Source organism: Natrix helvetica (genome assembly GCF_964273705.1).
Source record: "Natrix helvetica genome assembly, chromosome: Z".
In the NCBI taxonomy this organism is placed as follows: Eukaryota; Metazoa; Chordata; class Lepidosauria; order Squamata; family Natricidae; genus Natrix; species Natrix helvetica.
Window position 1 is genome coordinate 2580227 of NC_138554.1, and position 12858 is coordinate 2593084.

Below are 12858 nucleotides of genomic sequence, written 5' to 3' on the forward strand. Positions count from 1 at the left end.
TTCTGTTCTCTATTCTGTTCTATTCTGTTCTGTTCTGTATTCTATTCTGTTCTATTCTAATTCTGAATTCTATTCTAATTTCTATTCTATTTTGTTCTGTTCTGTTCTCTCTTCTAATTCTGATTTCTATTCTATTCCATTCCTATCTATTCCGTTCAGTCTTTTCTTTTCCTTCTTTTCTTTTCTATTCTGTTCTGTTCTGTTCTATTCTATTCTATTCCTATATTCTATTCTGTTCTCTATTCTATTCTGTTCTATTCTATTCCACCTTTGATACCTTCCTTAGCTTTTTGGGCGGCTGCCGCAGAAACCCCTGGGTCATATTCACGGTGCCCCTTAGCAGAACATCTGGCCTGCAACACATGGAAAAGGTGGGCGAGGCCTGGTCAGGGTGGGAGGGGCGGCAGGGATGTGGGTGGGTGGGTGGGCAGGGAGGGGTCTTCCTGCTGATCGTGCCCATGCCACGCGCCACCTCTCCCGCCCCCCCCCAGGGAGATCAAAGGCGGGTCGGGGGTTTATAAAAAGGGTCTCCGGGCGCGACTCCCGCGCAGACGAGTCTCCGGCTCTCGCTCCAAGACCCCCGTCCGCCCCTGCCTGCAACCGCTTGGAGGGGGGGAAGGAAGATGATGAAGATGGGGAGCCCCAGAGGGGAAGGCAACGAGGGGAAGAAGGTAAGGGAACCACCCGCCCGCTCACCCACTTCCCCAGGCGCGCGTGGGAAAGACCCCCGAGACACTGACCGGGAGAACAATCCACCCATGGAATAGAAGTTGCCTTCGGAAGTTGTGGGAGCTTCATCCCGCGAGGCTTTCAAGAAGAGGCTGGACTGCCCTCGGTCAGAAACGGGGTAGTGTCTCCAGCTTGGGCGGGGGGTTGGACTAGATGACCTCTGAGGTCTCTTCCAGCTCTGTCATTACTTTGTTATTCAGAAATTGTGGGAGCTTCATCCCTGGAGGCTTTCAAGAAGAGACCGGGCTGCCCTCTGTCTGAAACGGCGCAGGGTCTCCTGCTTGGGCGGAGGGGGTTGGGGTTGGGGTTGGGCTAGATGACCTCCGAGGTCCCTCCCAGCTGTGTTATTATTCTGTTATTCAGAAGTTGTGGGAGCTTCATCCCTGGAAGCTTTCAAGAAGAGACCGGACTGTCCGAAACGGCGTAGGGTCTCCTGCTTGGGCGGAGGGGGTTGGGGTTGGACTACATGACCTCCGAGGTCCCTTCCAGCTCTGTTATTATTCTGTTATTCAGAATTTGTGGGAGCTTCATCCCTGGAAGCTTTCGTGCTGCCCTCTGTCTGAAACGGCGTAGGGTCTCCTGCTTGGGCGGAAGGGTTGGGGTTGGACTAGATGACCTCCAAGGCCCCTTCCCACTCTGGTTCACCTGTGAAACCCCAACCCGTCTCCTCTTCCCTTCTCCCCCCCCCCCGCAGCTGCTGAAGCCCCTGATGGAGAAGCGGCGGCGGGAGCGCATGAATCGCAGCCTGGGCCGCCTGCGGGTCCTGTTGCTGGAAGCCACGCGCGACGAGGTGAGCCCCCGTGGAGGGTCAGCCCCTTCCCCCCCCCCCCAACCCCAACCCCCGCGAGGGGATCGCGAAGAAGCTGCGGAGAGTTTTGGTTTCATGCCCTCTTCCCTTCCTTCTCCTCCCTCCCTGCCCTTCCCTGTCTGTCTGCCTCCCCCCACCCTTCCCACGCAACCCCCCCCCCACGCACCCCCTCCCCGTGCTCGCCTTGGGCTTTTTCTCTTCCTCCGCAGAGGCTCCGAAATCCCAAAGTGGAAAAAGCGGAAATTCTGCAAAAGACGGTGGAATTCCTCCGGACTCAGCCGCTCCCAGGTACTTTTCCCCTCTTTTTCCCCCTTCCTTCCTTCCTTCCTTCCTTCCTTCCTTCCTTCTTCCCTTCTTTAACCTTCCCTTCTTTCTCTACCTCTCACCTTTCTTCTTTTCCTTCTTTCTTCCTCCTTTCCCTCTTGCCTTCTTTTTTTCTTCCTCCCTTCTTCCTTCCTTCTCTCCCATCTTTCTTCCTTTCCTTCTTTCCCTCTTACCTTCTTTTTTTTCTTCCTCCCTTCTCTCCCATCCCATCTTTCTTTAGCGGACAGAGTTAATACCTAACACTTCCTTCCCTTCTTTGGAAGGTAAGAGGGATGAGATGGAGGGAAAGAAGGAGAGGAATGAAGACGGGAGGGAGAGAAGGAAGGAAAGAACTTCCTTCCTCTTTCTTCCTTTCTTACTCTCCCTCCCTCCTTTCTTCCTTCTCTCCCTCTCATCTTTCCTGCTTTCCTTCCTTCCCTCCCTCCGCCATTCCCCTCTTCTTCCTTCCTTCCCGATCTTCCCTCTTCCTTCCTTCCTTTCATCTTTTTCCCTTTCCTTTCTCCCTTCCCTTCTTTCTCTCCCTCCTTCCTTTCATCCCTCTGATCTTTCTTCCTTTCCTTCTTTCCTTCTTCAAATGGAAAGATAAAAGAACTCCGCAACAGCTGTACAGCTATTGGGGGGAGAATCCCTCCCTTTGCAGGAGGTTTGAACCCCCAAACGTTTCCCCAGCTGGTTATTTGGGGGGGGGGAATCACCCCCAGACGATTCCCGTTCTTTGTCAGCGTTATTGATGTGGCTTTATTGTATGCTGTTCAGAGTTGTTTTATTGCGAACTGGACAAATTTGGACAAATATGATGAATGCGTCATAGTTGACTTTCCCTCCATGAACTAAAAATTTGGCCAAAAAAGTGGCAGGGGTGGGTGGGGGGCAAAAGCAAAGTTTTCGCCCCACTTCCAATTGGGAAATGAATCAAAACTTTTCAACCGTGCAATCAAGAATTTTGCCTGGATATTATATTATCCATCTTCCCGGGATGAATATTATTGAAAACATTTGGGATGATGGCTACTTAAAAACAATTGTTCCCCAGATCCGAACCGCTATGGGATGGAAATCGAATTTTTATCAGTTATATAAATCAAAGAAATCAAACATTTATACAATTATAATTTCACCCTCGGGCACTAAACCAGAGAGAATGGATACTTTTAGATGGGTGGACTTCAACTCCCAGAATCCTCTCCCCCAGGCCAGCATTGAATTCTGGGAGTTGAAGTCCACCCATCTAAAAGTATCCATAGTATATTTCATATATATATATGAAAACATAAGATTACACGGGAAAAGACCCAAATACAACAAGACCAGCATACCTACACCCGTGAAAATCTACAAATATATATATATGTATGTATGTTGTAAAATATACATACATACATATATATATATATATATATGTATGTATGTATGTATGTATGTATGTATGTATATGTTATATATATGTATGTGTATATATATACATACATACAAACATACATACAAACATACATACAAAGAAACTAAGAGGCTAAAACATATGAAGAACGGTTGCAGGAACTGGGTATGTTTAGCTTAAGAGAAAGGAGGACTAGGGGAGACATGATAGCAGTCTTCCAATATCTCAGAGGTTGCCACAAAGAAGAGGGAGTCAAACTATTCTCCAAGGCACCTGAGGGCAGAACAAGAAGCAATGGGTGGAAACTAATCAAGGACAAAAGCAACTTAGAACTGAGGAGAAATTTCCTGACAGTGAGAACAATTCATCAGTGGAACAGAAGTTGCCTCCAGAAGTTGTGAATGCCCCAACACTGGAAGTCTTTAAGAAGATGTTGGATAGCCATTTGTCTGAAACGGTGTAGGGTTTCCTGCCTAGGCAAGGGGTTGGACTAGAAGACCTCCAAGGTCCCTTCCGACCCTGCTATTGTATTATTGTATTATTGTATTAAACAGACATTGCAATCTCCAGAAACTTAAAATATATTGCTCCCTTAGCTTTCGTTAACCACTGCTAATGTCGTCAGAGTATAAAAACCATTAAAGAGATATCTGCCTTTATACAGATATCTTGTATTATATTCGTGTATAAAGGCAGATATCTCTTTAATGGTTTTTACACTCTGACCGTTAGCAGTGGCTAACGAAAGCTAAGGGAGCAACACACACACACACACACACACACACACACACACACACAGAGCTCTCTAGGCCTTCAAACCCAGCACACTTCGAGGACGTCACGTTGGGGAAGGCAACCCCCCCCTCCCTTCTGCTCTATTCTTCACTTTCCCTCTGCAGTAAATTTCCTTTCTTCCCCTCTTCGTTTTTTCTGTTTCCCCCCTCCCTCAAATGCCACCTCCCATGTTTGACCTGATGGGGTAAGTGCAATTAGATATGTGTGTGGGGAGGAGTGGTAGTTAAGGGGGGGGGGGGTCTTACTGAGGGGGGGAGATTGTCGCCCTGGTGACTCAGGTCTCTGAGAAATCAACCTGGCCAGATGGGGGGGGGGGGTTTGGCTTGGCGTGTGGGGGCAGCAGCTGGTCACAAGTCTTGGTGAAAAGAGGGGAGGGGCAGGGCGACTGCTACTTTGAGTCGTGGCATAAAGTTGTCCTTTGTATGTTTCCAAAATGCCAATGTGATTCTTAAATTGATCTCTCTCTCTCTTTCTCTTGTTTCTTTCTTCTTTGCCTTATTTCCTCCTTCCTTTTTCCTTCTACCTTCCTCCCTTTCATCCACCCACCCATCCCCTTTTTTTCTATCTATCTTCCTTCTGTCATTCTACATCCTTCCCTTCCTTCTCTGCTCCCTTTCTTCTCATTCCCCTTCCCTTCCTTCTTTCCTTTTCTTCTATCTCTCTTTCTTCTTTCCTTTTACTTCTTTTGCTTCCTTCTTTCCTCCCTTCCTTCTCATTCCCATCTCCTTCTTTCCTTCCTTCCTTTTCTTCTCTCTCCCTCCTTTTCTTTTACTTCATTTCCTTGTTTCCTCCCTCCCTTCTCATTCCCATCTTCCTTTCCTTCTCTCTTCTTTCCTTTTACTTCTTTTCCTTCCTTCTTTCTTTCCTTCCTTTTTCCTTTTCTTCTCTTCTTTTACTTCCTTCCTTCTTTCCTCCCTCTCTTCTCATTCCCATCTTCTTCCTTCCTTCCTTTTTCCTTTTGTTCTCTCTTCCTTCTTTGCTTCTACTCCCTTTCCTTCCTTCCATTTCTTCTCTCTTCCTTCCTTTTTCCTTTTTCTTCTCTCTTCTTTCCTTCTACTTCGTTCATTTTCTATGCTCTTCCTTCTTCCCTTTTACTTCTTTCTTTCTTTCCTCCCATTCTTCTCATTCCCATCTCCTTCCTTCCTTCCTTTTTCCTTTTGTTCTCTCTTCCTTCTTTGCTTCTACTCCCTTTCCTTCCTTCCATTTCTTCTCTCTTCCTTCCTTTTTCCTTTTTCTTCTCTCTTCTTTCCTTCTACTTCGTTCATTTTCTATGCTCTTCCTTCTTCCCTTTTACTTCTTTCTTTCTTTTCTCCCATTCTTCTCATTCCCATCTCCTTCCTCCCTCCCTCCCTCCCTCTCTTCCTTCCCTTCTCTCTACCTTCTTTCCTTCAATTCCTTTCCTTCCTTCCTTTTCTTCTCTCTCTATTCCTTCCTTCCTTTTTTCTTTGTCTTCTCTTTCCTTCTACTTCCTTCATTTTCTTCTCTCTTCTTTCTTCCCTTTTACTTCCTTCCCTTCCTTCTTTCCTCTCTTTTGTCTCATTCCCATCTCCTTCCTTCCTTCCTTCCTTCCTTCCTTCCTTCCTTCCCTTCTCTCTTTCTCCTTTCCTTTTACTTCCTTCCCTTCCTTCTTTCCTCTCTTTCGTCTCATTCCCATCTCCTTCCTTCCTTCCTTCCTTCCTTCCTTCCTTCCTTCCTTCCTTCCCTTCTCTCTTTCTCCTTTCCTTTTACTTCCTTCCCTTCCTTCTTTCCTCTCTTTCGTTTCATTCCCATCTCCTTCCTTCCTTCCCTTCTCTCTTTCTCCTTTCCTTTTACTTCCTTCCCTTCCTTCTTTCCTCTCTTTTGTCTCATTCCCATCTCCTTCCTTCCTTCCTTCCTTCCTTCCTTCCTTCCTTCCTTCCTTCCCTTCTCTCTTTCTCCTTTCCTTTTACTTCCTTCCCTTCCTTCTTTCCTCTCTTTCGTCTCATTCCCATCTCCTTCCTTCTCTCTTTCTTCTTTCCTTTTACTTCCTTTCCTCCTTCCCTCCTTCCCCCCACAATGCAGACGGGGCCTCCAAAGAAGAATCCCCCCTGGAAAGCTACCACGGTGGCCAACGCCAGTGCCTTGCCCAAGCTGCCCACTTCCTCCGAACCAGCCCGGGCCTCTGTCCTGCCCAGAAATCCTTCTGCCTGGACCGCCTCGGTCACTGCATGGAGCCCCTCACCCCCAGGCCCCAGCCGGAGCTCCCCTGCACCCCCCAGGCGCCTTCCAACCCCAGATACGACTCTCACCAGCCCTGCTGCAGCCCCAGCATCTTCGGCGGGTGCAGCCCGCCTCTGGGGGCACCACCGCCGTACCTCTGGCCCCCACGGCCCACCCTCAGCCCCTCCGGCTCTGGACTGCAGGCCCGCCCGCCCAGCCTGGCCCCATCGACGGGGGGCTGCAGCACAGCCACAGAGAGCAGACTCTCCGAGCCATGGGGTCGCACAGGACTGAGAGTGTGGAGACCCTGGCCGTAAGCCCACCACCCCCATCTTCTGCAGAGGCTCTGTGGGTGCCATTCCAGGGAGCCAAAGACTCCAGATTCCCCCTCTGGGACGGTGACGGGCTGTGTTGTGTGGTTGTTTTCTTTTGTAAAAAGTTTATTTTTATTTTTAAGTTCATGCTCAGATATGCATTATTATAATTGCTATTTAGCATTTGTCAATTCACATCATGTTTCCCGCCTGTATATTTACATGTTGGTGTTTTCTTTTCCCCCTAATTTAATCACGCGTCGTCCGAGATATTTATTTCATGTTTTGTTCCTTTGTCTTTCTATTTATATCTTTTTTCACGCCACTTATAAAATCGCCCCCCTGCCCTGCGGTGCATTGATTCCTCCTTGACCTTTATTCTCAATGTCAATCTGTTTTCCTGCCTAGGCAGGGGGTTGGACTAGAAGACCTCCAAGGTCCCTTCCAATTCTGCTATCTATTGTTCATTTCTGCACAGCCTAATATCTTCTTTATTCCCTCCCCTGCCGATGGGATTTTGTCTGCTTTCCAGTTTTGTGCAAAATTCCCTTCCAATCCAAGGTCCCTTCCAATTCTTCTATCTATTGTTCATTTCTGCACAGCCTAATATCTTCTTTATTCCCTCCCCTGCCGATGGGATTTTGTCTGCTTTCCAGTTTTGTGCAAATACAATACAATACAATACAATAGTAGAGTTGGAAGGGACCTTGGAGGTCTTCTAGTCCAACCCCCTGCCTAGGCAGGAAACCCTATACCGTTTCAGACAAATGGCTATCCAACATCTTCTTAAAGACTTCCAGTGTTACAATTCTAAGTTCTAAAATTCTAAATACAATTCTAAGCTGCTGTTATTATTTGTACTATCAAATACGAATCTCCTTTACTATATGTTCTCCGGTAGAATATCCAGTAAGAATACCTCTGGCTTAAACTCTGATGCGTCATTTTCTCTAACCATGTTTGTATTTTAACCCAAGAACTTTTTTGCGTCCCTACACATCCACTACGTACGATAATACGTTGCTGGCAATTGGTGACATTTCCAAAATTTAGCTGATTTATCCTTAAACGTTTCTGCTTGTCTTTCAGGTGTCACGTGCCATCTATAAACCGTTTTATATAAATTCTCTTTGCATGCTGTCGCCATTGTCAATCTATAGTTCGTTTCCCATGGTTGTTGCCATTTTTCCAGTCTGTCGTGGTGTGTTGTCTTGGCACAAAGGCTATTTTGTCTTCCTTCTGTCCCTGCCTGGCCTGAAGCTCCCACAAATTCCGAATAATAACAGAGCTGGAAGGGACCTCGGAGGTCATGTAGTCCAACCCCCCCTCCACCCAAGCAGGAGACCCTATGCCGTTTCGGACAGCCCGGTCTCTTCTTGAAAGCTTCCAGGGATGAAGCTCCCACAACTTCTGAATAACAGAATAATAACACAGGAAGAGGAGAGCGGGTAGGAAGGAGAGAAAGAGAGGAGGAGGAAGGGGGGAAAAGAGAGGGAAAGAAGAAAGGAGAAGGAGGAGGAGGAAAGGAGAAGGTAAGAGAAGGGACATTGGGAAGAAGGAAGGAGTAGCGCTGTTGCAAAATAAGATGGCAAGAAAGGGACCCCAACTGTGTTTTTTTATATTTGTGAGACGCTTGGGATAAATGTTAATACTTAATGGATATATGTTAATAGTATTTACGAGAATGTATATTTGTGAATGTGTATGAAAGGAGAAAATAAAACTTTATATTTAAAAAAAACTGCCTGTGTTGCGGGGAATAAAATAATTCTTACTTTTTTTTTTGCAATCAAATTTTTATTTTTTTATTTTCTTTACCCCTGTCACTGTGTGAAGGGTGTGGTAACTCGGTAGCACACTTTTCAGTACACACAAGCATAGTCTTATTATTCCTAAATATTGCATTTTGTTCCCGTTGTTTCATATTTGTTTATACGTGGTTTTTATATCACCCTTCCTTTTGGAATCATCTTTCGGTCCTTTTGTATATCTTAACATATTAATATATAATTATTATTTTCCCCTCCCCCCACTATTTTCTATTTCTATTTGAACATTTTTCCCCCTTTCATATCGCTATAATATTCAAAGACGTGCTGTTGTTCCTATTTCCATAGTTAAATCGAAGTTCCATCCTCCATGCTTCCATTTTTCAATATCTCCTTATACAGTTTTAGTATCCGTCGCGATCATTGATATATTTATTCATGTTCTTTCCAGTTCTTCAATCCATCTAATGCTATTATTAACGCACATGTAAGGGTATGGCTAGCTGATGAGAGCTAAACAGCTTGAAATAGATCTATACTAGTCTCCCTTTATTTATCAGCACAAATGCAAAACACACACACACACACACACACACACACACACATATAGATAGCTAGCTAGCTAGCTAGCTAGCTAGATAGATAGATAGATTATAGATATAGATATAGATATAGAGAGATAAACAGCTTGAAATAGATGTATACAAGTCTCCCTTTATTTATTTATCAGCACAAATGCAAAACATCTCTATCTCTATCTCTATCTCTATCTCTATCTCTATATCTATCTATCTATCTATCTATCTATCTATCTATCGGGAGAAAGAGAGAGAGAGAGACTTCCACTATTATTCGTATTTTTACACATAGTATTTAGTAGGACAGTCATTCAAAGTCTATTTTTCCCATTCTTCAGGTATACATAACAATAATGTGTATTAATATCAGAATTATGCGGGTTGGATTATTATTTTAGCGGTGTGATAGATATCAGGATAATATCGGAATATAAATGGGAGTAAAAGAATTCTTATTTTTGCCTCCTGCGTTTCTGCATTTTTCCAGGCACGTCCTCGAAAAAAAAAGTCACCTTCCTTTTTTCCCTTTTGCTTCCGAACCATTCTTGCATTTCAAATAAACCAGATGAAATTAACCAATTTCCTTGTATTTATTTTGTATGATGACAATAAAGAGATATTACACTATGAAAACAAACTGTGCAGAAAAGTTGCCTCATTTGGTGTGTTTGTATCTTTCTTTCTTTCTTTCTTTCTTTCTTTCTTTTTTCTTTCTTTCTTTCTTTCTTTCCTCCTCTTTTTAAAATTTGTTTATTTCATTTGTTCGTTCTTTCTTTTCTCTTCTTCCTTCCTTCTTTCTTTCTTTCTTTCTTTTTCCTCCCCTTTCTTTCTTTCTTTCTTTCTCCTTTTTCCCCTCTCTCTTTCTCCCTCCTTCCTTCCTTCCTTCCTTCCTTCCTTCCTTCCTTCCTTCCTTCTTCTTTCTTTCTTTCTTTCTTTCTTTCTTTCTTTCTTTCTTTCTTTCTTTCTTTCTTCCCTTCCTTCCTATTGAATTGTGGTCATACGTTGAGGACCACTGTAAACAGCTAGTTACATATTTTCACATTGCACGGAGTTCACATACTTAAAAAAAAAACACAGCAGCAGGAAGGCATTGGTGGTTCAGTGGTAGAATTCTCGCCTGCCACGCGGGAGGCCCGGGTTCGATTCCCGGCCAATGCAACACGTTCTTTTTTCTTCTTCTTCTCTATCTTGTCTTGTCTTGTCTCATTGTTGCTGTTGCTTTTTCTTTCTTTCCTTCCTGCCTTTCTTTTTCTCTCTTTCTTATTCTCCTTCCTTCCTTCCTTCCTTTTCTTCTTTCTTTCCTTCCTTTTTCTCTCATTCCCCTTCCTTCTTTTCTTCTTCCTTCCTTTTCTTCTCCTTCCCATCTCTTTTTTCTTTCCTTCCTTTCTTTTTCTCTCATTCTTTCCTTCCTTTTCTTCTCCTTCCCATCTCTGTCTCTCTTTCTTCCTTCTCTCCCTCCCTCCCTCCGTCTTTCTCTTTCTTTCTTTCTTTCTTTCTTTCTTTCTTTCTTTCTTTCTTTCTTTCTTTCTTTCCTTTTTTTTGCACAAGGGCAAGTGGGGGCACGTGAGAAAAAAAAACCCTGCACGCGTCGAGGGTAAAAAAAACACACTCCAAAGCTTTGCAAAACTTGCAAATCAGCAACCAAAGAGGCTGGCATAGAAATGCAAAAAGGGTTGCATTTTTAGGGGGGAAAGCTCTTTGCATCCGTGAACATTTTGCAGAGGTGAAGGGGAAACGGGGGGGGGATTTGGGGGGAGGAAAAAATAAGAAAAGGAAAAACAACAAAACAAGGCACCGCTGGGATTCGAACCCAGGATCTCCTGTTTACTAGACAGGCGCTTTAACCAACTAAGCCACGGCGCCACTTGGCCAGTCGCTCCCTTTTTCCTAATCTCAGTATGTAAAGGTAAGAATAAGCATAATCCAATTTTTTTCCATGTATTTGTTATTCTTATTTGAAAAAGAGAGAAAACTCCACTTTTGCAACGTGGCGCCCGCAGCCGCGACGGTGCAAAACAACAGAACCTGGGAAGAAAAAAAACCCCACCCTTTAAAAAATAATATAAAATAAATAAAGGGATTTATTTGCGTTCCGCCCTTTGCACATGCTCGCTCAACCTTTGCTTCCCGGCCCGGTGCAAAAAAAAGAAAAAGCGCTCTGTGCATGCTCAGGAGCTCTGTCGTTTGCATCGCTTTGCAAAAAGAAAGAGTCCATGCAAAAAAAAAAAAAAATCCATGGGACATCAATAGCAAAGCAAGCGGACGGGAGGCCAGGCGAGGGGATGTAGCTCAGTGGTAGAGCGCATGCTTCGCATGTATGAGGCCCCGGGTTCAATCCCCGGCATCTCCACAAGTCTTTTATAAAATATTTTAAAGAAATATTAGGAATATTTAGGAATATTTTAAATATTATATATTTCCCTTTCGGTTCTCCTGAATCTGATATTTTTTAAGGAAATAAAAAATCCGGGGTTTCCCCCCCTGCCTTTTTTCCCCGCCGAGCAGCGGTTGCAAAGATGGAGAGGAGGCAGCGACCCCTCCTGGCGGCAGAGAAGAAATGCAATGAAACTTCTGCCTTTAAAAAAAAATTCCTAAAATATTTCATTTAAAATATTTAATGCTCAGAAGCCTCGAGATATTTGGGACTGCGACACCCCCACCTCTTCCCCATATTAACCAAGATTCCCCTTTTAATCTAGAAGAATGAAATATGTTGGGAAATATTCTGTTTTTTCCTTAAAGGCAGGATATTATATTTCCCTTAACGGAGAAATGGAGAAACATGTTTTTAGAGGCAGAAAGCAACCTCCGAATCTTTCTTAATAGCCCACAGCGGATGCCAGGAGATAAATAGCTTATTCAAAGAGGAAACCAACTATCTAGATGGCTCCATCCATAAGCAAAGCAAATGCTGCAATCAGAAATCCATTGAAGGCGGGAGATTCCCAAACTGCTTTTGCAGCAAAGTTTGACACCTACCAAAAAGCAGAGGGATGGGATTAGAACGAAAGCAGCCCCCTCCCCTCACCCCAAAATCCAACACAGGACGAAAGCCCATCAGCCACTTTTGGAAACACAAAAGCCCATAGTGCACAAATCCCAAACTTCAAAGTTACAGAAAACGGTAAAAGATCCATCCACCCGTTCAGCGGACCCAGAACCGCAGAGAGCTAGCAGAGTGTTTTAATGGCCGGATGCCCTTCCCCTCGCCACTGCGGAGTTTTGTTCGGCAGATATATTGTCAGTAATATTGAGAATGCGGAGTTATATCTCCCAGAGAGCTAGCAGAGTGTTTTAATGGCCGGATGCCCTTCCCCTCACCAATGCGGAGTTTTGTTCGGCAGATATACGTCTCCTGCTTTGAATCCTTTTTTTTTTTTGCAGCGAATTTGGTTGCTTTGTCGAACTTTTGCAAAGTTGGTTCCAACTCTTGCATATTTTTTTTGCAATGCATTGACCCATGTGGTCTGCAAACACTTTTTAAAAACTACTTTTAAATTATGTTTCGGGGTCCCTTCTGTTTATATCTTGTTTTTTTAAAAAAGCTTGAGAGCTTTAAGAGGGGTAAACGTCAACCCCCAGATGCTGTTGCTGGCAGAGGAATTCTGAAACCCCATGCAAACTTTCCAGGCTTCCAAAATTTGGCTTATGTTCAGCATCAAAGCACTGCAAAGGGTGGATTTTTCGCCGCTCCTTGTTGAAAGGTCGGTCGTAAGGCTGGAGCATTTCCAATCCAAACTGTCGAAACAGCGAGGAGAGAGAAGCGCCTGGTCGCACTTGCGGACGGGCAGAGCGTTGCAAAAGGGACGCGCTGTGAGCAGGATTCGAACCTGCGCGGGGAGCCCCCATTGGATTTCAAGTCCAACGCCTTAACCACTCGGCCATCACAGCTCGCTCGGGAGGCTTTTATGACGCTTTTCCCGAAGTGGATCGTCTGGGATCCTCGGAGGATCACCACGTTTTCCCCTCCCGCGTGGAAAACCTA

General features: G+C 44.6%; 1 protein-coding gene across 1 annotated transcript; it reads left to right on the plus strand.

The window, feature by feature from the left end:
- Window positions 1-632: 632 nt before the first annotated feature.
- On the plus strand, window positions 633-6860 carry LOC309381832 (transcription factor HES-7.1-like; the record flags this gene model as incomplete). Its single annotated transcript, XM_081933117.1, has 4 exons — window positions 633-671; window positions 1424-1519; window positions 1747-1825; window positions 6075-6860. The coding sequence occupies 4 exons, from the start codon at window positions 633-635 to the stop codon at window positions 6527-6529; spliced, it is 669 nt and encodes a 222-aa protein (XP_081789243.1). The 3' UTR covers window positions 6530-6860.
- Window positions 6861-12858: the final 5998 nt, after the last annotated feature.